Source organism: Borostomias antarcticus (genome assembly GCF_949987555.1).
Source record: "Borostomias antarcticus genome assembly, chromosome: 1".
Lineage (NCBI taxonomy): Eukaryota > Metazoa > Chordata > Actinopteri > Stomiiformes > Stomiidae > Borostomias > Borostomias antarcticus.
The window spans coordinates 10,449,843-10,475,640 of record NC_140234.1 but is presented as its reverse complement, the minus strand read 5'-3'; the positions used below and the strand labels follow the sequence as shown (position 1 = coordinate 10,475,640).

General features: G+C 44.8%; 1 protein-coding gene across 1 annotated transcript in view; it reads right to left on the bottom strand.

The window, feature by feature from the left end:
* Positions 1–25,415, bottom strand: part of LOC311307590 (uncharacterized protein) — a gene marked incomplete at its 3' end in the record, with an annotated part of 56,466 nt that extends 31,051 nt beyond the window's left edge. Inside the window, exons 1-5 of the mRNA XM_084436415.1 lie at positions 24,893–25,415; positions 24,714–24,803; positions 24,468–24,584; positions 24,287–24,358; positions 23,992–24,173 (exon numbers count right to left, since the gene is read on the bottom strand). Coding sequence (XP_084292541.1) covers positions 23,992–24,173; positions 24,287–24,358; positions 24,468–24,584; positions 24,714–24,762 — 420 coding nt within the window. The 5' untranslated portion in view covers positions 24,763–24,803; positions 24,893–25,415. The remainder of the gene's footprint in view (positions 1–23,991; positions 24,174–24,286; positions 24,359–24,467; positions 24,585–24,713; positions 24,804–24,892) is intronic.
* Positions 25,416–25,798: the final 383 nt, after the last annotated feature.

The following is a 25,798-nucleotide window of genomic DNA, read 5'->3' as shown; positions in this document are numbered from 1 at the left end:
TTTCTTTCAATGACACTCTTTTTCTTTCCTTCCTTCCTTCCATCCTTCCCTTCCTTCTTTCTCTTTCCTTCCTTCCTTCCTTCCATCGTTCCTTCCTACCATCCCTTCCTTCCATCCTTCTTTCCTTCCATCCTTCCATCCTTCCCTTCCTTCTATCCTTCCTTCCTTCCTTCTTTCTTTCCTTCCTTCCTTCCATCCTTCCTCCTTTCTTTCCTTCCTTCCTTCCATCCTTCCTCCTTTCTTTCCTTCCTTCCTCCTTTCTTTCCTTCCATCCATCCATCCATCCTTCCTTCCTTCCTTCTTTCTTCCTTTCCTTCGATCCTTCATTCCTTTCCTTCCATCCTTCCTTCTTTCTTTCTTTCCTTCCTTCCTTCCATCCTTCCTTCATTTCCTTCCTTTCCTTCCTTCCCTTCCTTCTTTCTTTCCTTCCTTCCATCTTTCTTTCCTTCCTTCCATCCTTCCTTCCATCTTTCCTTCCTTTCCTTCCTTCCATCCTTCCTTTCCTTCCTTCCTTCCATCCTTCCTTTCCTTCCTTCCTTCCATCCTTCCATTCTTCCTTCCATTCCTTCCTTCCTTCTTGCTTTCTTTCTCTTTCCTTGCTTTCCTTCCATCCTTCCCTTCCTTCTTTCTTTCCTTCCTTCCTTCCATCGTTCCTTCCTTCCTTCCATCCTTCTTTCCTTCCATCCTTCCTTCCCTCTTTCTTTCCTTCCTTCCATCCTTCCTTCCCTTCCATCCTTCTTTCTTTCCTTTCTTCCTTCCATCCTTCTTTTTTTTTCTTTCCTTCGATCCTTCATTCATTTCCTTTCCTTCCTTCCTTCCATCCTTCCTTCCCTTCCTTCTTTCTTTCTTTCCTTCGATCCTTCATTCATTTCCTTTTCTTCCTTCCTTCCCTTCCTTCCATCCTTCCTTCCTTTCCTTCCTTTCCTTTCCTTTCCTTTCCTTTCCTTTCCTTTCCTTTCCTTTCCTTTCCTTTCCTTCCTTCCTTTCCTTTCCTTTCTTCCATCCTTCCTTCCTTCCTTCCTTCCTTCCATCCTTCCTTCCCTCCCGTCCTTCCATCCTTCCTTCTTTCTTTCCTTCCATTCCTTCCATCCTTCCTTCCATCCTTCCTTCCTTCCCTTACTTCCATCCTTCCTTCTTTCTTTCTTTCCTTCCTTCCTTCCTTTCCTTCCCTTCCTTCCTTCTTTCCTTCTTTCCTTCCTTCCTTCCTTCCTTCTTGCTTTCTTTCTTTCTTTCCTTGCTTTCCTTCGATCCTTCATTCATTTCCTTTCCTTCCTTCCTTCCATCCTTCCTTCCCTTCCTTCTTTCTTTCTTTCTTTCTTTCCTTCGATCCTTCATTCATTTCCTTTTCTTCCTTCCTTCCCTTCCTTCCATCCTTCCTTCCTTTCCTTCCTTTCCTTTCCTTTCCTTCCTTCCTTTCTTTTCTTCCATCCTTCCTTCCTTCCTTCCTTCCTTCCTTCCTTCCTTCCATCCTTCCTTCCCTCCTGTCCTTCCATCCTTCCTTCTTTCCTTCCATTCCTTCCATCCTTCCTTCCATCCTTCCTTCCTTCCCTTACTTCCATCCTTCCTTCTTTCTTTCTTTCCTTCCTTCCTTCCTTTCCTTCCTTCCTTCCCTTCCTTCCTTCTTTCCTTCTTTACTTCCTTCCTTCTTGCTTTCTTTCTTTCTTTCCTTGCTTTCCTTCCTTCCTACCTTCCATCCTTCCTTTCTTTCTTTCTTTCTTATATTCAAAGAAATATTCAGAATGACACTCTTTTTCAGGCTTCAAACTCATATTAATATATTTTCTCCTCTTTCAGCTATTGAACTCAATAAAACTGAGTTATGATGAGTGGTCTTATCTATTTTTGAGTGTAGTACTAGCAGTACTTATAACAAACACCTACTGCAACACCTCCACAGCTACTGCTCCGCCCGGGGTGGGCTATAGACACATGGTCTCCAATGAGGGGTGCATGGGGATGGACTGGCAATCACTGACCTGCCCCCCACAACCTCTGACCTGAGGCGGCGGAGTCTCGCCACCATGCCACTATCCACGCCACCGTCCCCACATCTCAGACCCTGAGTTGGCTAAAGATGCCGTTTTCACGGTTGGGTGCATGTGAATGGTCAAGTGGACAAGTGAATGAGAGGATGCTCAGTGTCAGTTGGGATTTGAATTTGGGGAACATATATTGTGCATGCTCTCTGTACAGGCACCCTTTATTGACTACTGTGGTAGCATTCATATTCATTCATTAATTCCTTCCTTCCTTTCCTTCCTTCCTTCCTTCCTTCTTTCCTTCCTTCCATCCTTCCATCCTTCCATCCTTCCTTCCTTCCATTCCTTCCTTCTTGCTTTATTTCCTTCCTTCCTTCCATCCTTCCCTTCCTTCTTTCTCTTTCCTTCCATCGTTCCTTCCTTCCATCCCTTCCTTCCATCCTTCTTTCCTTCCATCCTTCCATCCTTCCTTTTTTCCTTCCTTCCATCCTTTCCTTCCTTCCTTCCTCCTTTCTTTCCTTCCTTCCATCCTTCCTTCTTTCTTTCGTTCCTTCGATCCTTCATTAATTTCCCTTTCTTTCCTTCCTTCCTTTCCTTTCTTCCTTCCATCCTTCCTTTCCTTTCTTCCTTCATTTCCTTCCTTCCATCCATCCTTCCTTCCATCCTTCCTTCCCTCCCGTCCTTCCATCTTCCTTCCTTCCATCGTTCCTTCCTTCCATCCCTTCCTTCCATCCTTCTTTCCTTCCATCCTACTTTCCTTCCTTCCTTCCTCCTTTCCTTCCATCCTTCCTTCCTCCTTTCTCTCCTTCCTTCCTTCCCTTCCTTCTTTCTTTCTTTCCTTCGATCCTTCATTCATTTCCTTTCTTTCCTTCCTTCCTTTCCTTTCTTCCTTCCATCCTTCCTTTCCTTTCTTCCTTCATTTCCTTCCTTCATTTCCTTCTTTCTTTCTTTCTTTCTTTCTTTCTTTCTTTCTTTCTTTCTTTCTTCCTTTCAATGACACTCTTTTTCAGGCTGCAAACTCATATTATTATATTTTCTCCTCTTTCAGCTATTGAACTCAATAAAACTGAGTTATGATGAGTGGTCTTATCTATTTTTGAGTGTAGTACTAGCAGTACTTATAACAAACACCTACTGCAACACCTCCACAGCTACTGCTCCGCCCGGGGTGGGCTATAGACACATGGTCTCCAATGAGGGGTGCATGGGGATGGCCTGGCAATCACTGACCTGCCCTCTTTCTTTCTTTCTTTCTTTCAATGACACTCTTTTTCAGGCTGCAAACTCATATTATTATATTTTCTCCTCTTTCAGCTATTGAACTCAATAAAACTGAGTTATGATGAGTGGTCTTATCTATTTTTGAGTGTAGTACTAGCAGTACTTATAACAAACACCTACTGCAACACCTCCACAGCTACTGCTCCGCCCGGGGTGGGCTATAGACACATGGTCTCCAATGAGGGGTGCATGGGGATGGCCTGGCAATCACTGACCTGCCCCCCACAACCTCTGACCTGAGGCGGCGGAGTCTCGCCACCATGCCACTATCCATGCCACCGTCCCCTTCTTTCTTTCCTTCCTTCCTTTCCTTTCTTCCTTCCATCCTTCCTTTCCTTTCTTCCTTCATTTCCTTCCTTCATTTCCTTCCTTCTTTCTTTCTTTCTTTCTTTCAATGACACTCTTTTTCAGGCTGCAAACTCATATTATTATATTTTCTCCTCTTTCAGCTATTGAACTCAATAAAACTGAGTTATGATGAGTGGTCTTATCTATTTTTGAGTGTAGTACTAGCAGTACTTATAACAAACACCTACTGCAACACCTCCACAGCTACTGCTCCGCCCGGGGTGGGCTATAGACACATGGTCTCCAATGAGGGGTGCATGGGGATGGCCTGGCAATCACTGACCTGCCCTCTTTCTTTCTTTCTTTCTTTCAATGACACTCTTTTTCAGGCTGCAAACTCATATTATTATATTTTCTCCTCTTTCAGCTATTGAACTCAATAAAACTGAGTTATGATGAGTGGTCTTATCTATTTTTGAGTGTAGTACTAGCAGTACTTATAACAAACACCTACTGCAACACCTCCACAGCTACTGCTCCGCCCGGGGTGGGCTATAGACACATGGTCTCCAATGAGGGGTGCATGGGGATGGCCTGGCAATCACTGACCTGCCCCCCACAACCTCTGACCTGAGGCGGCGGAGTCTCGCCACCATGCCACTATCCATGCCACCGTCCCCACATCTCAGACCCTGAGTTGGCTAAAGACGCCGTTTTCACGGTTGGGTGCATGTGAATGGTCAAGTGGACAAGTGAATGAGAGGATGCTCAGTGTCAGTTGGGATTTGAATTTGGGGAACATATATTGTGCATGCTCTCTGTACAGGCACCCTTTATTGACTACTGTGGTAGCATTCATATTCATTCATTAATTCCTTCCTTCCATCCATCCATCCTTCCTTCCTTCCTTCCTTCCTTCCTTCCTTTCCTTCCTTCCATCCTTCCTTTCTTCCTTCCTTCCTTCCATCCTTCCTTCCTTCCTTCCTTCCATTCCTTCCTGCTTGCTTTCTTTCCTTCCTTCCATCCTTCCTTCCCTTCCTTCTTTCTTTCCTTCTTTCCTTCCTTCCTTCCTTCCATCCTTCCTTCCATCCTTCCCTTCCTTCCATCCTTCCTTCTTTCCTTCCTTCCTACCTTACATCCTTCCTTTCTTCCTTCCATCCTTCCCTTTCTTCCATCCTTCCTTCCATCCATCCTTCTTTCCTTCCTTCCTTCCATCCTTCCTCCTTTCTTTCCTTCCTTCCTCCTTTCTTTCCTTCCTTCCTCCTTTCTTTCCTTCCATCCATCCATCCTTCCTTCCTTCTTTCTTCCTTTCCTTCCATCCTTCCTTCTTTCTTTCTTTCCTTCCTTCCATCCTTCCTTCATTTCCTTCATTTCCTTCCTTCCCTTCCTTCCATCTTTCTTTCCTTCCTTCCATCCTTCCTTCCATCTTTCCTTCCTTTCCTTCCTTTCCTTCCTTCCATCCTTCCTTTCCTTCCTTCCTTCCTTCCTTCCTTCCTTCCTTCCTTCCTTCCTTCCATCCTTCCATTCTTCCTTCTTGCTTTCTTTCTCTCTTTCTTTCTTTCTTTCTTTCTTTCTTTCTTTCAATGACACTCTTTTTCAGGCTGCAAACTCATATTATATTTTCTCCTCTTTCAGCTATTGAACTCAATAAAACTGAGTTATGTTGAGTGGTCTTACCTATTTTTGAGTGTAGTACTAGCAGTACTTATAACAAACACCTACTGCAACACCTCCACAGCTACTGCTCCGCCCGGGGTGGGCTATAGACACATGGTCTCCAATGAGGGGTGCATGGGGATGGCCTGGCAATCACTGACCTGCCCTCTTTCTTTCTTTCTTTCTTTCTTTCAATGACACTCTTTTTCAGGCTGCAAACTCATATTATTATATTTTCTCCTCTTTCAGCTATTGAACTCAATAAAACTGAGTTATGATGAGTGGTCTTATCTATTTTTGAGTGTAGTACTAGCAGTACTTATAACAAACACCTACTGCAACACCTCCACAGCTACTGCTCCGCCCGGGGTGGGCTATAGACACATGGTCTCCAATGAGGGGTGCATGGGGATGGCCTGGCAATCACTGACCTGCCCCCCACAACCTCTGACCTGAGGCGGCGGAGTCTCGCCACCATGCCACTATCCATGCCACCGTCCCCACATCTCAGACCCTGAGTTGGCTAAAGACGCCGTTTTCACGGTTGGGTGCATGTGAATGGTCAAGTGGACAAGTGAATGAGAGGATGCTCAGTGTCAGTTGGGATTTGAATTTGGGGAACATATTGTGCATGCTCTCTGTACAGGCACCCTTTATTGACTACTGTGGTAGCATTCATATTCATTCATTAATTCCTTCCTTCCATCCATCCATCCTTCCTTCCTTCCTTCCTTTCCTTCCTTCCATCCTTTCTTCCTTCCTTCCATCCTTCCTTCCTTCCTTCCATTCCTTCCTGCTTGCTTTCTTTCCTTCCTTCCATCCTTCCTTCCCTTCCTTCTTTCTTTCCTTCCTTCCTTCCTTCCTTCCTTCCTTCCTTCCTTCCTTCCTTCCTTCCTTCCTTCTTTCCTTCCTTCCTACCTTACATCCTTCCTTCCTTCCATCCTTCCCTTCCTTCCATCCTTCCTTCCTTCTTTCTTTCCATCCTTCCTTCCTTACTTCCATCCTTCTTTCCTTCCTTCCTTCCATCCTTCCTCCTTTCTTTCCTTCCTTCCTCCTTTCTTTCCTTCCTTCCTCCTTTCTTTCCTTCCATCCATCCTTCCTTCCTTCTTTCTTCCTTTCCTTCGATCCTTCATTCCTTTCCTTCCATCCTTCCTTCTTTCTTTCTTTCTTTCCTTCCTTCCATCCTTCCTTCATTTCCTTCGTTTCCTTCCTTCCCTTCCTTCCATCTTTCTTTCCTTCCTTCCATCCTTCCTTCCATCTTTCCTTCCTTTCCTTCCTTCCATCCTTCCTTTCCTTCCTTCCTTTCTTCCTTCCATCCTTCCATTCTTCCTTCCATTCCTTCCTTCCTTCTTGCTTTCTTTCTCTTTCCTTGCTTTCCTTCCTTCCTTCCATCGTTCCTTCCTTCCTTCCATCCTTCTTTCCTTCCATCCTTCCTTCCATCCTTCCTTCCCTCTTTCTTTCCTTCCTTCCATCCTTCCTTCCCTTCCATCCTTCTTTCTTTCCTTTCTTCCTTCCATCCTTCCTCCTTTCTTTCCTTCCTTCCATCCTTCCTTCCTTCCATCCTTCTTTTTTTTTCTTTCCTTCGATCCTTCATTCATTTCCTTTCCTTCCTTCCTTCCATCCTTCCTTCCCTTCCTTCTTTCTTTCTTTCCTTCGATCCTTCATTCATTTCCTTTTCCTCCTTCCTTCCATCCTTCCTTCCTTTCCTTCCTTTCCTTCCTTCCTTTCCTTACTTCCATCCTTCCTTCCATCCTTCCTTCCCTCCCGTCCTTCAATCCTTCCTTCCCTTACTTCCATCCTTCCTTCCTTTCCTTCCTTCCATCCTTCCTTTCTTCCTTCCATCCTTCCTTCCATTCCTTCCTTCTTGCTTTCTTTCCTTCCTTCCATCCTTCCTTCCCTTCCTTCCATCCTTCCTTCCTTCCTTCCATCCTTCTTTCCTTCCTTCCTACCTTACATCCTTCCTTCCTTCCATCCATCCTTCCCTTCCTTCCATCCATCCTTCCTTCCTTCTTTCCTTCCTTCCTTCCATCCTTCCTCCTTTCTTTCCTTCCTTCCTCCTTTCTTTCTTTCCTTCCATCCATCCATCCTTCCTTCCTTCCTTCCTTCTTTCTTCCTTTCCTTCGATCCTTCATTCCTTTCCTTCCATCCTTCTTTCTTTCCTTTCTTCCATCCTTCCTTCCTTCCTTCCATCCTTCCTTCCCTCCCGTCCTTCCATCCTTCCTTCCCTTACTTCCATCCTTCTTTCTTTCTTTCCTTCCTTCCCTTCCTTCCTTCTTTCCTTCTTTCCTTCCTTCCTTCCATCCTCCCTTCCCTTCCTTCTTTCTTTCTTTCCTTTGATCCTTCATTCATTTCCTTTTCCTCCTTTCTTCCATCCTTCCTTCCTTTCCTTCCTTTCCTTCCTTCCTTTCCTTTCTTCCATCCTTCCTTCCTTCCATCCTTCCTTCCCTCCCGTCCTTCAATCCTTCCTTCCCTTACTTCCATCCATCCTTCCTTTCTTCCTTCCATCCTTCCTTCCATTCCTTCCTTCTTGCTTTCTTTCCTTCCTTCCATCCTTCCTTCCCTTCCTTCTTTCCTTCCTTCCTTCCTTCCATCCTTCCTTCCTTCCTTCCATCCTTCCCTTCCTTCCATCCTTCCTTCTTTCCTTCCTTCCTACCTTACATCCTTCCTTCCTTCCATCCATCCTTCCCTTCCTTCCATCCATCCTTCCTTCCTTCCATCCTTCCTCCTTTCTTTCCTTCCTTCCTCCTTTCTTTCTTTCCTTCCTTCCATCCATCCATCCTTCCTTCCTTCCTTCTTTCTTCCTTTCCTTCGATCCTTCATTCCTTTCCTTCCATCCTTCCTTCTTTCTTTCTTTCCTTTCTTCCATCCTTCCTTCCTTCCTTCCATCCTTCCTTCCCTCCCGTCCTTCCATCCTTCCTTCCCTTACTTCCATCCTTCTTTCTTTCTTTCCTTCCTTCCCTTCCTTCCTTCTTTTCTTCTTTCCTTCCTTCCTTCTTGCTTTCTTTCTTTCTTTCCTCGCTTTCCTTCCTTCCATCCTTCCCTTCCTTCTTTCTTTCCTTCCTTCCTTCCTTCCTTCCATTCTTCCTTCCATTCCTTCCTTCCTTCTTGCTTTCTTTCTCTTTCCTTGCTTTCCTTCCTTCCTTCCATCGTTCCTTCCTTCCATCCTTCTTTCCTTCCATCCTTCCTTCCATCCTTCCTTCCCTCTTTCTTTCCTTCCTTCCATCCTTCCTTCCCTTCCATCCTTCTTTCTTTCCTTTCTTCCTTCCATCCTTCCTCCTTTCCTTCCTTCCTTCCATCCTTCCTTCCTTCCATCCTTCTTTTTTTTTCTTTCCTTCGATCCTTCATTCATTTCCTTTCCTTCCTTCCTTCCATCCTTCCTTCCCTTCCTTCTTTCTTTCTTTCCTTCAATCCTTCATTCATTTCCTTTTCCTCCTTCCTTCCATCCTTCCTTCCATCCTTCCTTCCTTCCCTCCCGTCCTTCCATCCTTCCTTCCCTTACTTCCATCCTTCTTTCTTTCTTTCCTTCCTTCCCTTCCTTCCTTCTTTCCTTCTTTCCTTCCTTCCTTCCTTCTTGCTTTCTTTCCTCGCTTTCCTTCCTTCCATCCTTCCCTTCCTTCTTTCTCTTTCCTTCCATCGTTCCTTCCTTCCATCCCTTCCTTCCATCCTTCTTTCCTTCTTTCTTTCTTTCCTTCCTTCCTTCCCTTCCTTCTTTCCATCCTTCCTCCTTTCCTTCCTTCCTTCCATCCTTCCTTCCTTCCATCCTTCTTTTTTTTTCTTTCCTTCGATCCTTCATTCATTTCCTTTCCTTCCTTCCTTCCATCCTTCCTTCCCTTCCTTCTTTCTTTCTTTCCTTCGATCCTTCATTCATTTCCTTTTCCTCCTTCCTTCCTTCCATCCTTCCTTCCTTCCCTCCCGTCCTTCCATCCTTCCTTCCCTTACTTCCATCCTTCTTTCTTTCTTTCTTTCTTTCCTTCCTTCCCTTCCTTCCTTCTTTCCTTCTTTCCTTCCTTCCTTCCTTCTTGCTTTCTTTCCTCGCTTTCCTTCCTTCCATCCTTCCCTTCCTTCTTTCTCTTTCCTTCCATCGTTCCTTCCTTCCATCCCTTCCTTCCATCCTTCTTTCCTTCTTTCTTTCTTTCCTTCCTTCCTTCCCTTCCTTCTTTCTTTCTTTCCTTCGATCCTTCATTCATTTGCCTTCCTTCCTTCCTTCCTTCCCTTACTTCCATCCTTTCTTTCCTTTCTTCCTTCCATCCTTCCTTTCCTCCTTCCTTTTCTCCTCTTTCAGCTATTGAACTCAATAAAACTATGAGTTATGATGAGTGGTCTTATCTATTTTTGAGTGTAGTACTTATAACAAACACGTTATAGAGTGGGGTAGAGACCCACGGTCTTCGCTGGTGGGTGCATGGAGATTGCCTGGTCCATAGTAGTTCTAGCAGTAGCTGTTACATACAGCTGCAGCAGCTAGCCCACCTCACATTTTCTCCAGGAAATGTACTTTCTAGTTTTATATATTGTACAGCACTTTGGTGCAACTTCGGTTGATTTTAAACGTGCTTTATAAATAAAGTTGACCTTGACCTGAGTATCCCCTCACATAGACTGAATCAGACACTTGTAAATAGCGAGGGACGCACCTGATCTAGCCGAGACCTGATCCTGCGGTTCATGAGCAGCTCAGCTGGCGTGGCTCCCATGGTGGTCTGGGGGGTTGATCTGTACTTGAACAGGAACCTGGATAGCTTTGTCTCCAGATTACCTTCCCCCACCTTCTTGAGTCCCTCCTTGACCGCCCGCACCGCCCGCTCTGCACAGCCATTTGAGGACGGGTGGTATGGTGCTGTTGTGACATGCTGTATGCCATTCTTTTGTAGGAAGTTCTTGAACTCTGCACTGACCAGACTAGTCCCATTATCACTGACAATCACTGCAGGGGTGGCAAAAATGCTTCTCGGTCTCTCGATAGTCATGGATGAAGTAATAGACGACATTGGGTGAGCCTCGATCCATTTTGAATAGGCATCTACGACGATGAGGAGCATATTCCCCAATACTGGCCCAGAGAAGTCCAGAGGCAGCTTCATCCATGGTTGGTCTGGCCACTCCCACAGGTGTAGCGGTGCTGTTGCAGGGGTGGCTTGGTAGGACTGACATGCATGACATTCCCGCACAGCGGACTCTAAATCCCCGTCCATGTTTGTCCACCATACGTAGCTGCGGGCCAAAGACTTCATTAATGACACCCTCGGACCCCCGGATGAGCTTCATGAAGCTCCTCAATCATGATTCGTCTTCCTTGAGGTGGGATTATCACTCTACTTCCCCACAGTATGCACCCCTCCTCCACGCTCACTTCCTTTTTTCTTATGTATGGCTGCATTTCTGGGTTGTTGCAGTACTCTGAGGGCCAGGAGTCCTGCAGCAGAGCCTGATGTACTCTGGACAGAATGGGGTCTCGCCGGGTCCCCTCCCATATCTGCGTTAACTGTAGTGTGCCATTCATGTGCTCCATGAGCATTACCACCTCTTCTTCCCGTGGTGTGGCAGCGGACGTGATCGGCAGGGGGAGCCTGCTCAGTGCATCCGCGTTCCCGTGTTTTGAGCCCTCCTTATACTCCAAGGTGTACTCATAAGCTGCCAAAATCAGTGCCCATCTTTGCATTCTGGCTGCGGCGAGGTGTGGGATGCCTTTACTCTCCCAGGAGGTCCAGCAGCGGTTTGTGGTCTGTCACAATGGTGCAGTGTTTCCCAAACAGATACTGGTGGAATTTCTTAAAGGAGTAGTAAAGGGAAAAATCATGTTTAGCCCCGTTTTAAGGTTACTTATGATCATATACAATGGTTCAGATCAAAAAGTTGACAAAACTAGCACTTTTGAGAAAGTGTGATAATTGCTCTACCACCGCTTTGGTCATACAATGGATGTGGGATAGCACTGTGGAAAATCATTCAAAAAATGTTAAACTCTTGTATATGATCATAAGTAACCTTAAAACAAGGCTAAACATGATTTTTCCCTTTACTACTCCTTAAAAGTTATCCAATGTAGTTTTTGACCATTAGTATGCGCTCTAGAGCAAATTTGAGGTGGTCCCCGAAAATCGCGTACTACGTCATTGCGTCAATACGTGGAGCACATAATGGTGACGCTTCACACATCTTTGTTGTTTTCAAAACATTAGCTAAATATCATTTTCCGAAGAAATTACAAGGTAGGAAAGATATTCAAGTGATTCATCATGTTTATTAGACTAGAAGGAAGTAGTACAGTAGGACCCCACTTATCCGAACCCAACGGGACCGAAGGTCGTTCGTATCTCTTGAAATGTCCGGATGACTGAAACGTATGTTAAAATGCACCAAATTCAATAAGTGGTATACTTGTTTCATATAGACTCATAATACACCGATAAATACCCTTAATTACTTGTGAAAATGCATCAAAATTGCAATCAAATGGCCAACTAAACTCATATAGCATAGCCTATAATAAAATAAACAAATTTCCACTTGAGTGCGTGCTTTGATCAAATACAGTACTTCGTACGACTTGTTTGCGTTTTGTGCTCGACATTTTCCCGCTTTAGAGTAACAAAGAAATGAAACGTGACAATAGGCTACAGCCTACAGGCAACATGTAGGTCTACATACAGTTCAGTTTTTATTCACAGTAGGATACAGTACATGTTTACTATGACAGATTTAAGTACAGTACTGTAATGAAAATCCCACCAGTAACCAGATAGCAGGCTAAAAATAAAAGTTTTTTAAGCCTGTCCGGTAGACCGGGAGGTTGGGATCTCTGAAGTTGGGATTAGTGGGGTCCTACTGTAGTTAAGCATGAAGCCCAAGAAGTACTTCAACTGTGTCTGGTCATTTGGCTGTGGAGCGCTTGCAATGGCCTGTACCTTGTGTTGACTTTCGTTGTCTTTTATCATTGTCCTTATTAAGCTCTGCGTTGTGTTTTGATTACAATAAAAGACGTCCCCTAATCTCACACAATACCACACAGTCCAGTGTCTCCTTGTTCTGATGTATTCCAAATTAATCTCTCCAACACAGGATTTGAGCGACATCAAAAGCTGTTTATTCCAGAAGGGTTAACATACAAAAGACGATGGCATAAAGTCTAATGTACACTTGACCTCTCTGTATGCTGTCTGAACTCAAATTAAAGCATTGGTCTCGTTGCAACGTTCTTATGGTTCGGGTGTCCCCCCCCCCTCGTCTCTTCTCCGATAAGACTGTCTTTCTCGTCTCTTCTGTGGCCTTGTTTGGTCAAGATAAGATACGCCGCCTCGGCGCTAACCACAACAATTGCTGTTTAGCACAGAATGTACCAGCCCTAAGAATGTCATCTTTATCTCATAAGTCTATGGAAGAGGGACACCGTTTTCTTACAGAACACACCAGCTACAGCCATACTCAGAGGTCGATCATAATAATTTAGAAATAGCTAACAGGATCAGATTAAATCAATATTTCTTTGAAAATCAGCCAGATTCAACACTTATCTGCTACGGAATGAATTCCTTTTTCGTTGATCCTGTATCCCAGGTACACCACCTCTGGTGCCATGAAGACACATTTCTCTCTCCTATGCCTGGGGCTGATTACACCCCATAGGGTAGCCTGGTGTACTGGTATAAACCGCGGTGGGTGTTAATTGTTGTGAACTTCTTAGATTCTTCATCCTGTGGGAGTTGCTGGTATGCCTGAGACATGTCTAGTTTGGTGAATTTCTGTCCCCCCCCAGTACTGCCAACAAGTCCTCAGTTTTTGGAATTGGGTAGTTATCTATCTTAGACACTGGATTCACGGTAACTTTATAGTCCCCACATATTCTAGTTGTTTTGTCTGGTTTAAGTATAGGAACTATGGGAGCGGCCCACTCGGGAACTCACAGGCTCTATGATGCCTTCCTTCTCTAATCTAACAAACTCTGTCTCAACTTTGTCCTTGAGGGCATATGGCAGAGGCCTGGCTTTGAAATACCTTGGCTTGGCCTCGGGGTCAACAGAGATCTTTGCTGTAGCTCCCACTAAACTGCCCAGCTCACCTTAAACACCTCTCCGTGTTGAGAGTAGCTCACTCAACTCCTGCTGCTGACCTGTATGTAGTCTGAAAATGGCCCTCCAGTCTAGCCTAATGGCCTCTAGCCAATTTATCCCCAAGAGATTTGGCCCCTCCCCTCTTACTACTATCAATGGCAACTGTCTGGTCTGCCCCTTGTAACTGACTTGTGTGTACATCTTGCCTAGCACCCCTACACTATCTCTGGTGTACATATACAGCTTTGTTCTCGTATGGTGGAGTTTTTACTGAGACGGGAAGCACAGGGTGTAATCTTACCAGTCTCAATATGCTCTCCTGTGAAATGTATCGCAATCCCAATATTTGTACATGTTTGACATGGCCTTGGACTTGAGCATTCCCCTGGCACTTGTTTTCACTGCTCCCACGGAGGACTATGTGCACGTCATGCCAGATGCCTACAAATAGATGGACTCCACTTTGTGCGTGTAAACTGTAGAATAATTAGGCATTACAATCAGGTGAAGAAATATGAACACATGCTGATTTCTCAGATTTCCAGAATCTATTTGGCTGCGCTCACGCTATATTGCTAGAAGTAGGCCTAGGCTATATTGATAGAAGTAGGCCTAGGTTATCTTGATAGAAGTAGGCCTAGGCTATATTGATAGAAGAAGGCCTAATCTATATTGTTAGAAGTAGGCCTAATCTATATTGATAGAAGAAGGCCTAATCTATATTGTTAGAGGTAGGCCTAGGCTATATTGTTGGAAGTAGGCCTAGGCTATATTGTTAGAAGTAGGCCTAGGCTATATTGATAGAAGTAGGCCTAATCTATATTGTTAGAAGTAGGCCTAATCTATATTGTTAGAAGTAGGCATAGGCTATATTGATAGAAGTAGGCCTAATCTATATTTTTAGAAGTAGGCCTAATCTATATTGATAGAAGAAGGCCTAATCTATATTGTTAGAAGTAGGCCTAGGCTATATTGTTAGAAGTAGGCCTAGGCTATATTGTTAGAAGTAGGCCTAGGCTATATTGATAGAAGTAGGCCTAGGCTATATTGATAGAAGTAGGCCTAGGCTATATTGTTAGAAGTAGGCCTAATCTATATTGTTAGAAGTAGGCCTAGGCTATATTGATAGAAGTAGGCCTAATCTATATTTTTAGAAGTAGGCCTAATCTATATTGATAGAAGTAGGCCTAATCTATATTGTTAGAAGTAGGCTGGGACTGACTGCCCCCCTGATCAAAAAGTCAAACTGCGCATATGAACATGTCACTAGAGAGACAGAAACAGCAGGATCCAGAGATGGTAAGGGACTGTGATAGAACTAACAGAAGGAAGTTCATAGAGAAGCAACTAGAAATGAATCCAGAGGCCTATAAACAATGAGATGCAAATTAAAAGGCTATGTTAAGGGAAAGACTTCATGAACAATAAAACAGGACAACAATAGGCAGGCTTTTTAGAGATCGTGTCATCTTTGATGATCTTTGCATGTGTAAACTGTAGAATAATTAGGCATTACAATCAGGTGAAGAAATATGAACACATGCTCATTTCTCATATTTCCAGAATCTATTCTGCTGCTCTCACTCAAAATAAACCATCTCTCCAGTCTTGAAAGTTTCCCTCCCTCCCTTCCTCCCTCCATACAGTCAGTCCCTACATCTCACCCACTTTTTCTCCCTCCCTCTCTTCCTTCATCCTTCCTTCCTCCTGTCTCTCCCTCCCTCACCTGTTTGTTCTTATGAAACCACCCCCTCTCTCCCCCAGGTATGTGAACTGTGCCCGTACTGAGGAAGAGCAGAACCTGGTAGTGTTTCAGTACCGTGGAGGGATCCTGTTTCGCGGCTGCTGGCTGTCGGGAAGGAGCTGCTGGTCTGGTACGGACAGGAGTACAGATACAAGAGCATCTCCTTCAACTACGTCTGGGAAGAAAAGACCACCGCTAGAGGTATCTGTCCTCAACTCTTCTTCCCTCTGTCTTCTCCATCTCTCTCTCATCCACCTCTTTCCTTAAAGCTGAAAGAACCAGAGGTCTGCTGGTCATAATAATAACCGCTGTCCAAGTAGCTCTCCTCTACCATCCTTCCTCTCCTCTGTCTTTTTCCCATGGTGCCAGCCAGCAGGCAAGACATGGGCATACAGCGTGAAATTCAGGACACTCATGGATGCAACGATACAGAGGGCACTATGTCATGAACTGCAATGGTGCCTGTGCAAATCGCTGTTGTGAGGCACGCAAATTGCCAATATTAGGCAGACACACTTGCTCAGAACAAAATGGAATGCTGTTAGTTGCCATGGAACATGGTAGCTTGACTTATCTTTAGGAGTGCTAGCTTACTCTAGCTATCTAAGGTAGCTATTGCCGTGGGCTTCAATGTATTCATGCTTGTTTTCTCTCCTTTCTCCTCTTTTCATTTTCTCACTCCTCTCTCTCCTCTGTCGCTCTCCTTCACTCGAGCTCAGCCAGAGGAACCTCTTACATATCTTTCTCTCTCCTGTCCTCAATCTGAAGTTGTGGTGTCGTGTTTCGCCCCCCACTAGTTACATACGTATAAACACTATACAGTATTTGCACTTGTAATACAGGTGTGAGAATCCTTTTTAATGTTTGTCTCTTTCTCTTTCACTCTCCCAGGAGTGATGTCAGACTTGTCCCAGACTCAGTTGTTCTCCTGCTCTGTGTGCCCATTCACCTACACCTCCCAGATCTACCTCAACAAGCACCTCAAGAGGAGCCATGACAACCTCTACGTCTCTCTGTTTCGTCTCTCGAGCAGACAGATCAGACCAGAGATTCTCTCCTCCTCTCAATCACTCCCTATCACCACCTCCAACACCCCCCTCACCCCAGCTCCCGCCCAGAGACAGAGAGACACAGACAAGCCAACACCGTATCACTGTGAACAGTGTGGGAAGAACTTCACTACGTCAGGAGACTTAAAGAAACACCAGCGTGTTCATACAGGAGAGAAGCCATACCACTGTGACCAGTGTGGAAAGAACTTCACTACGTCAGGAGACTTAAAGACACACCAGCGTGTTCATACAGGAGAGAAGCCATACCACTGTGACCAGTGTGGAAAGAACTTCACTACTTCAGGAGACTTAAAGAAACACCAGCGTGTTCATACAGGAGAGAAGCCATACCACTGTGACCAGTGTGGAAAGAACTTCACTGAATCAGGAAAGTTAAAGATACACCAGCGTGTTCATACAGGAGAAAAGCCATACCACTGTGACCAGTGTGGAAAGAACTTTACTGCGTCAGGAGATTTAAAGACACATCAGCGTGTTCATACAGGAGAGAAGCCATACCACTGTGTCCAGTGTGGAAAGAACTTCACTACGTCAGGACATTTAAAGACACACCAGCGTGTTCATACAGGAGAGAAGCCATACCACTGTGACCAGTGTGGAAAGAACTTCACTACGTCAGAACATTTAAAGACACACCAGCGTGTTCATACAGGAGAGAAGCCATACCACTGTTACCAGTGTGGGAAGAACTTCACTATGTCAGGATACTTAAAGAAACACCAGCGTGTTCATACAGGAGAGAAGCCATACCACTGTGACCAGTGTGGGAAGAACTTCACTATGTCAGGAAATTTAAGGAAACACCAGCGTGTTCATACAGGAGAGAAGCCATACCACTGTGACCGGTGTGGGAAGAACTTCACTACGTCAGGAGAGTTGAAGATACACCAACGTGTCCATACAGGAGAGAAGCCATACCACTGTGACCAGTGTGGGAAGAACTTCACTACGTCAGGAGAGTTAAAGATACACCAGCGTGTTCATACAGGAGAGAAGCCATACCACTGTGACCGGTGTGGAAAGAACTTCACTACGTCAGGAGAGTTAAAGATACACCAGCGTGTTCATACAGGAGAGAAGCCATACCACTGTGACCGGTGTGGAAAGAACTTCACTACGTCAGGATATTTAAAGACACACCAGCGTGTTCATACAGGAGAGAAGCCATACCACTGTGACCGGTGTGGGAAGAACTTCACTACGTCAGGAGAGTTAAAGACACACCAGCGTGTTCATACAGGAGAGAAGCCATACCACTGTGACCGGTGTGGAAAGAACTTCACTAGGTCAGGATATTTAAAGACACACCAGCGTGTTCATACAGGAGAGAAGCCATACCACTGTGACCAGTGTGGAAAGAACTTCACTAGGTCAGAACATTTAAAGAAACACCAACGTGTTCATACAGGAGAGAAGCCATACCACTGTGACCAGTGTGGGAAGAACTTCACTGACTCAGGAAAGTTAAAGATACACCAGCGTGTTCATACAGGAGAAAAGCCATACCACTGTGACCAGTGTGGGAAGAACTTCACTACGTCAGGAGAGTTAAAGATACACCAGCGTTTTCATACAGGAGAGAAGCCATACCACTGTGTCCAGTGTAGAAAAAACTTCACTACGTCAGGACATTTAAAGACACACCAGCGTGTTCATACAGGAGAGAAGCCATACCACTGTGAACAGTGTGGAAAGAACTTCATTAAAACGGACCATCTCAGGAAACACCAGCGTGTTCATACAGGAGAGAACCCATAGCCCTAGCCTTAGGCCTGGATTACACTACTGCTTTTTCACCTACCTCTGCGCCTGGCAGTTACACTACTGAGGCCAAAATGAGGCTCGAACCCGGAGGCAGATCGATACGTCCGGGGCTACGTTTTGGTGCTTGAAATCCGGCGATGCGTTCTAGTGTAATAGGCAGATCTGGAGGCCTTTGGAAAAAAAAAACTATAGGAATAGGGCTACACTGTAACTCTGTGTTCACTTCACCTTATAACAATCAAACAGATGATTCATGAGTTTGAGCTACATAGTATCTTACTGTATACTATAGTTAATCAGACAAGCGGATAATATCGTAGGAGGAATTTAACTGTATTCCATGTTTGCAGGTTCCACCCAAAAAGAAGACATTTCAAATCATAACCTACACAAGAGTAGACACCTCAATTATCTTGTTAAAAGAAACTAGCAAAAAGTTTTCTTGTTAAACCTTTTTATTGAGCTATCGCTATATAAGATATATATTGAGGTATGCTGCTACACGTGTGGGTAGGATCCCTAGCTCAGTCTTTTGTGTTCCCGACAAACAGCAAATATCACCTTGATCACACCTGTCTGAACTTCCCAGCACTCCTGCCCTTTTCTTTTTCAATAATATCTCTATTCAATACTCAAATACAGTCCAAATGTTCCAATGTATTGTTCAAAATCATTGTGTACAATCAGTTTGTTTTAAGTCCTTCATCCATTCCCTCACGATATAGCTCCCATATTATGACGTAATATGTTTTTACGAATATGCCAACTGTCTGTCCCGCATGGTGTCGTTCTAAAACATCACCATCGAGATGAATAAGCCTACTATTTTAAACCGCACCACAGATATGAGCAAACATGATTTAGGATACCTAATAGGCCAGTAAAAGCAGATGTTTGCTTTTGCAAAAGAACCCCTCAAATATGTTGTACAGTTTAATCTGGAATAATATTCTGAAGTCAGATCTGTAATCATTCTACAAGCAATTGGTTTATTCGGGTGAACCAGTGAGTGCGTTAACATGCACTCAATAAACCTTGCTTAAACGGAATATTGACAATGGCCATGTAAACATCAATAAACCGTTTGAATAAACAGAATATGGGCATATTCCAAATATTAAAAAAACTAATAAGTCCCCTGGTTTATTCCTTTTCCAAACCGAATATTGGGTCATGTATACGCTTATCGGTTTATTCCCACCAAAAGGAACATTAATTTGTGCTCTGCGCATGTTTTATTCGCAAGGAATCTTGGTTCTAGATTGCTGAACTAACATTAGCCATTATCAAAATGCAATACAACACAAGTCTATAGTATATTTCATAGGTAGGCCTACAGTTTATTTTATTCTGCAAAATCAATTCTGTTATGTCTAAACAAACTAGTTTTGTACTGACTTCTATTTGTTGCTGGTATTTTGATTGTATTTCTGCTTGTTATGTTCTCTCCTTTTCTGTGATTGTATTTATGTATTTCCCAGTAGTAATGGTAGGCTATAATATTGTTATCACAGCAGTGCAGATTGCAATTAGAGATTGGAATAAGTAGAGTATCATTTTGGATTTGAGATTATTTTAAAAGCAGGGGATGCGCTCCACACATGGAATACAAACTGGGATGGAAATGTATTTGTTGGTGACTGTTGGCGTTGGTTGGATGGCATTTTAAACTAACTTTTCAGAATTTTTATTTTTTTTATTTTTTTTTCATTAGCCTTTTTAATAAACATTGTGTAACCTGAGAGAGGTACTGTAGAGTGTGTTCATTTGTGTTCCTGCCTCAGTATCCAACCCTGGACTGACCCTGCCTCAGTATCCAACCCTGGACTGACCCCACCTCAGTATCCAACCCTGGACTGACCCTGCCTCAGTATCCAACCCTGGACTGACCCCCCCTCAGTATCCAACCCTGGACTGACTCTGCCTCAGTATCCAACCCTGGACTGACCCCCCCTCAGTATCCAACCCTGGACTGACCCTGCCTCGGTATCCAACCCTGGACTGACCCTGCCTCAGTATCCAACCCTGGACTGACCCCCCCTCAGTATCCAACCCTGGACTGACCCAACCTCAGTATCCAACCCTGGACTGACCCCACCTCAGTGTCTCTGCATGCCTCTTCCATTGCTCCCAGGGAGAGTCATGCAGGTGTCTGGTTGGTGTTCATAGACCTTTGTTGACTTTCGTTGTCTTTTATTATTGTCCTTATAGCTCTGCGTTGTGTTTTGATTACAATAAAAGACGGCCCCAGATCTCACACAATACCACACAGTCCAGTGTCCCTTCTTTAGGTGTATTCCAAATGAATCTCTCCAACACAGGATTTGAGCGACATCAAAAGCTGTTTATTACAGAAGGTTTAACATACAAAAGACAATGGCATATAGTCTAATGTACAGCTGACCTGTCTGTATGATGTCTGGACTCAAATCAAATCATCTGAGCTCGAGCACGGTTCTTATGTGGTTTGAGTGCCCCCACCCCCCCCTCATCTCTTCTCCGATAAGACTGTCTTTCTGGTCTCTTCTGTGGCCTTGTTTTGTCAAGTCAACCTACGCCGCCTTGGCGCTAACCACAACAATTGCTGTTTGGCACAGAGTGTACCAGCCATGGAATGTCATCTTTATCTCATAAGTCTATGGAAGAGGGACACCATTTCTTACAGAAAGCTCCATCTACAGCCATACTCAGAGGTCAATCATTATAATTAGGAACAGCTAACAGGATCATATTAAACCAATATTTCTCTGAAAATCAACCAATATTCAACACCTTCCAACACCAAAGTGAAAATAATCCTCAATGGGACTGAGGAATGGGGAGTAAGGGGGTAACGGTGTATCCACCTGTGAAGTTATGTATGGTGGTTGGTGAACCAGTCCCAGACCAGAGCAGCCCGGTGGAAACTAACATGATCCCACATGACAACAAACCTGGGCTGCTCTGCTCCATCCTGTACAACTGCATTATATAGAGCACCAGATATGTCATTGTGAGTGGAGTGCACTTCTAAAGCATAGAGCGCTTTACAATATCTTCTCTCATTCACTCACCAATGGTGGCCAGCTGGTGTTAGCCTGCTCTTTGGGATAAATTAGTGTCTTACTCAAGAACACGTCAACGAAGCAGAGGAGATAGCTGGAATTGAACTGGAGGCTCCCAGACGGCTACTCTACCTCCTGAGCTGCTGCCGCCCCATCAGAACGTGATCATGTGTGCAGTACTGGATGGACCTAGGGTGGCATGGTGATGGAGAACTCCTTGCAGATGTAGGAACCTCTTGAAAATGTTTTCAGCCCTCAAAGGCCATATCTAGGTTTTTGCAGGTTGATAATCAATCTAGTAATTATATTCCGTAAACTAAGGCATGTTTAAATGATTTTATTGTGAGCTCACAAGGTATGTCTGATCTCCAGAGCAGGGATATCAGAGTACAAATGTGTGGTCAGAAAACAATGAGTCTCATACTTCAGCCAAAATGACCTCATCTTAAGACCTCCTCCTCCTTATCTCTCTGGGCTAGTGGAAAGGGCTCTCCCCCTCCCCCAACTTAACATTCTTGAAGCTCACAGACCTGCTCCCACACAACACAAAACACTGATTCTTCTTCCAGGAACACAAGGTGATATTTCCCCCACGCTGCCCATGGACATTCACAACAGCTCTTTGTCCTGTAACATCTGGGCCCCGACGCCTGGTTTTAGATAGATTGAATCCAGCTTCATCAATGAAAATGAACTCATGACGCTGTGCAGCTGCGCCAAATACCACCAATAGGCCGTTCACACCTCTCATATTGAAATGAATGGAATGCACAAGAACAAGAGCCCTGGATCAGGTCCAAATCCAGCCAGCTTGCTAATAACACCACCAGCTAACATTAGCTAGCCAACATCAGATAGAAATCTAACCAGGCAGATATGAATAGGCTACTGCAGGATCTTGACTAGTCTAACGTTAGAAGACCATAAACGCAAATGAAAACGTATCATGGATCCTTTTACCCGCCCCAAGACCTCATTGTACCATACTTTGGAAAATAAGTACCCTAACACACCCTATAAAACATGTAATCTATGGGCTGCAGGCAGGGTTGAAAATTAACACCCGCCAATGGCGGATAAAATTTCCATTTGGCGACTAAATTTCGGAGGCTATCCGCTACGCTGGCGGGTAAATGTAAATTGTACCAATAGAGTCATGTAATAAAGTATGCGTGCGATGTCGCCACATCCATGCCATAGACCGGCGTTCTGTTTGTTGTGTGTTGCTCCCCCGCTGCACCAAATAAAGTTTTCAGTCACATGACTGTTGCGGAGCCTCGCGCACTAGGAGAGACTGGTGACGTGAGGCTACTCGCGCACAGAAAATCGTTCACATTTACCTCAGAGGACGCGCGCTTCTACAGTCAACACCTACAGTAGATGTGTACATCCTGTCTCTGGGCTTCCATAGCATACCAAGCCACTGTTTCTCAGAAGGGATGTCTTTGATCGCTTGTCATGTAGCTTATAAACTCTGAAGACGGTACTGGTTCCTCCTTGACTGACTTCACTGGTCATCCAGCCATCCCTACTAACACACGCAGGTTGCGCAAACGTTCGACATACGGCCGCTATAGGTGACGATTCGTGTGCGCCGCGTGCGGAAATTACGCGGCCATTTACGGAAACGCGAGATCTGCCGTTTAGTAGACGCTACGTAAGAACGACACGTCATTCCGAAGTTGCGGCCGCGTGCAAAGAACGCACGTGATCACGTGGGCAGGAACCTCCGTTATAAACTCACCTGGCTGACACTAGATTTACAGGTATTTATATGACTTGGTCTGCACGTCTTTTTCGCACGGTGCAAATACGGTGCGGCCGCGTGCAAAAAACGTGGGCAGGAACCTCCGTCATAAACTCACTTGGCTGACACTAGATTTACAGGTATTTATATGACTTGGTCTGCACGTCTTTTTCGCACGGTGCAAATATGGTCACTTACTTACTAAACCCTGACCACTGGCTATATTTAGCATTTGCAGTACCACTGGCTATATTTAGCATTTACCAGTACAAAAACGAATTAATGCTATATGGGGATATAGCAGCAAGCATTATGATACAAACCAATATAAGACTGAACAGTATAGAACATTTTATTACACAAAGTACATTACAAATTAAAAGTATACATATTTACAAGGATGAGGTTTACGGTCTGTCACATTACGCATAGCCAGAAAAGCAAAAAAAAAGCATGTACAAGCTCTGGCTAGCAACCCATTATCTGACAATTGCAAAAGTTCTAAAAACAAAAATGAAACAGTGCGCATTCTGTGGCAGGCAGACCGGGAACAGACCGTTGTATCCCACAAAAAAAAGGTTAAAATTTACAAAAACTATTAACAAAAAAGGCATCCATCCTGGCGGGCTGGAAAGGCAGGTTTAGGGAGACGGGCTGGGGGTCACCCACATCTGAATCGAGGGTCTGGGCAGAAGAGGTCATCCTCATCTGAATACTCCACTGTGGTCAGGGCTGGAGCTGCGGTCAGGGGCTGGGCTGGGGAGGTCAGCTGGGCTGGAGCAGATGCCTAAGGACATAATGAAATGGCTGTAAAAGCAAGTCGCATACGTTCATTGGAAGCGTGCCATGTCACTGGATACGAGAAAATTAACTGCCTGACATCACATACCTTTTTGCATCGAGCAGGGGCATGTTTCAGCATCTCCTGCAGCTGGGCAGACACCTCCGTCACAGTGGTGCTTGGCTTACAGGCCATAACTGCACCTTTTAACCAAAAAGGGAATGGTTTCAATGCACATGGCATGAAGCAAAGACAATGTATTATTTTGCGAAAATATGAACAATCCCTTACGTAATATGACATTGTAGAGGGTCATATTCTTCAGAGGCTTCTTCCCCCTCTTCCCATGGACGCTGTAGACACACCACACTGTGTATGGCAATGGCTGACAGCACCCGCCGGACCACATCTGGCAGATCTTTGCCGCCAATGGAACTCAGATATCGTGTCTGCAAAACATAAAGACAATCATTTACTTTTACATTTCCTTAACACTTCTCTGCAAAAATAAGGAACAAAGTTCTGCCTTGAAGTTACTCACCATCTTCCTTTGATGATCCTTGTCCTTCAGCTGCTCCTCCAAGACCAGCAGCTCCTCCTCCGTTTTAGCAGGGTGCAGGTCATCCAGTACTGCTCCCCGATAGCTGTCTGCAGACTCGCCGGACAGTCTCTGCTCCAGCCTCTGCTCCAGCCTCATCATTGTCTGTGCCATCTCCCTCAGACTCTGCATGACGCTGGAGAACTGCTGACACATCATCCTCTGGAAGTCTGGATATTAAACACAGATGTGGCTATAAGTAATTGTACAGTCCCATAATGGATATTCAGCTCAAAGTATATCCCTACATGCAGCATGAAGTAGTTCACAAAATTCAGCATACCAGCATCTGCAGAGCTTGATGGCAACCCTGCTGGAGCTGTTGGTCTCACAGGCGATGGCATCAGAGAACTACCTGAAAACCAGAGGATAAAGGGATGAGCAGGAAACTATGGTGCTGGCGGCGTAGTGATTCTGGCATAAGGGGAAGAATCAACTCGACATGAGACATGTCAGATCCTGACCTGGTCTGGCCGGGGTGCTAATCGCTGATGCATGCTGCTCGTGCCTGGACGTCTGAAGGGCTGAAGGGCCTGGGCCCACAGCGCCTTGGCTCAAAGGACCCGGGCGATGAACATCTACTGCCGAGTAGTGAGATGTGAGATGAGCGAATTAGTGAACTGAGTACATGAGTCTTCAGACAGTCCTGAGTTAACTGTAAGTGTGCAAATATGCATAGACATTTCACCAACACAAACATGCATGGATACCTGCATTGATAACTGGCAGAGCAGGCCTTCCGGCTCTGGCACCTGGCATAGCTGGTCTGGTCTGAGTTCTGCCGACCGGCTGCCTGGGCACTGGAACATATAGTAGAGGTAAATTAGCTCAGATTAGTCAACTCAAGTAGTACTCTTTTGGGACTGTTGAATGCACTTTATTATATTACCTTTGTCACTGGAGTCATAGCGTGTGTTGCGCTGTCTCTTCCTTGTGTCTTGGGAGTTAATCCATTGATGACTGCTGCTCAAACACCTTCGCCAAGGCACTGGCTACTTCATAATGCTCTGTGTGTTCCTCAGCAGAGACAGAGGTTGTCATGGCTCCTCTTGATGTGCTTGTGGAGGTAGATCTGGGAGGTATAGGAGAATGGGCACTCAGAGCAGGAGAACACCCAAGTCTTGCACAGCAATGAGAGAGACCATTAAAAAGGATTATCTCACCTGTAGTACAAGTTCAAATATAGAGTGATTATACGTCATTGTAAATGAGAGATTACTCTCAATTGATTCACGAGGTTAAATAAAGATTGAATGAATATGTAGCTAGTGGGGGGTTACAACCACACAACTGTGGAGAGAGAATGAGACACTTGGTTCCCTCCTCTACTGATGTTCATGGCCATGGCCACACACCTGGAATACTCCAACCCTGATTTAAAGGCATAAAAGTGGGGAACACATTCTTGAGACGGTTCCTAAAACTGGAGGGAAAAAAAACGGGAAAATGATCTTACCTCTCCTCATCACTCACTTCTGCATGGGGCTGAGCTCTACCCTGTCAGCAGTGGCAATACATGGGATAGCGGCTCAGCACACAGGAGAACTGCACAGAGAGGAAGGAGGAGAGAGAAAACCAACAACAAAAAAGGCAAGAAGGGTTAATAACTGAGCGAATCTTGCAAGTTTGCACTACAGGGAAGCAATTGCTCAATTTCCCTGATATTGTGGCGTCACTGGCGTCAGTGATGCGTCTTATGAATCTCACATGTCTACCGCTAACTCAATATCAATATTCCCATTTGTTTATCCCGTCTATGGAAACGTATGTGCATTTGTACTTACGTGTGCCTATA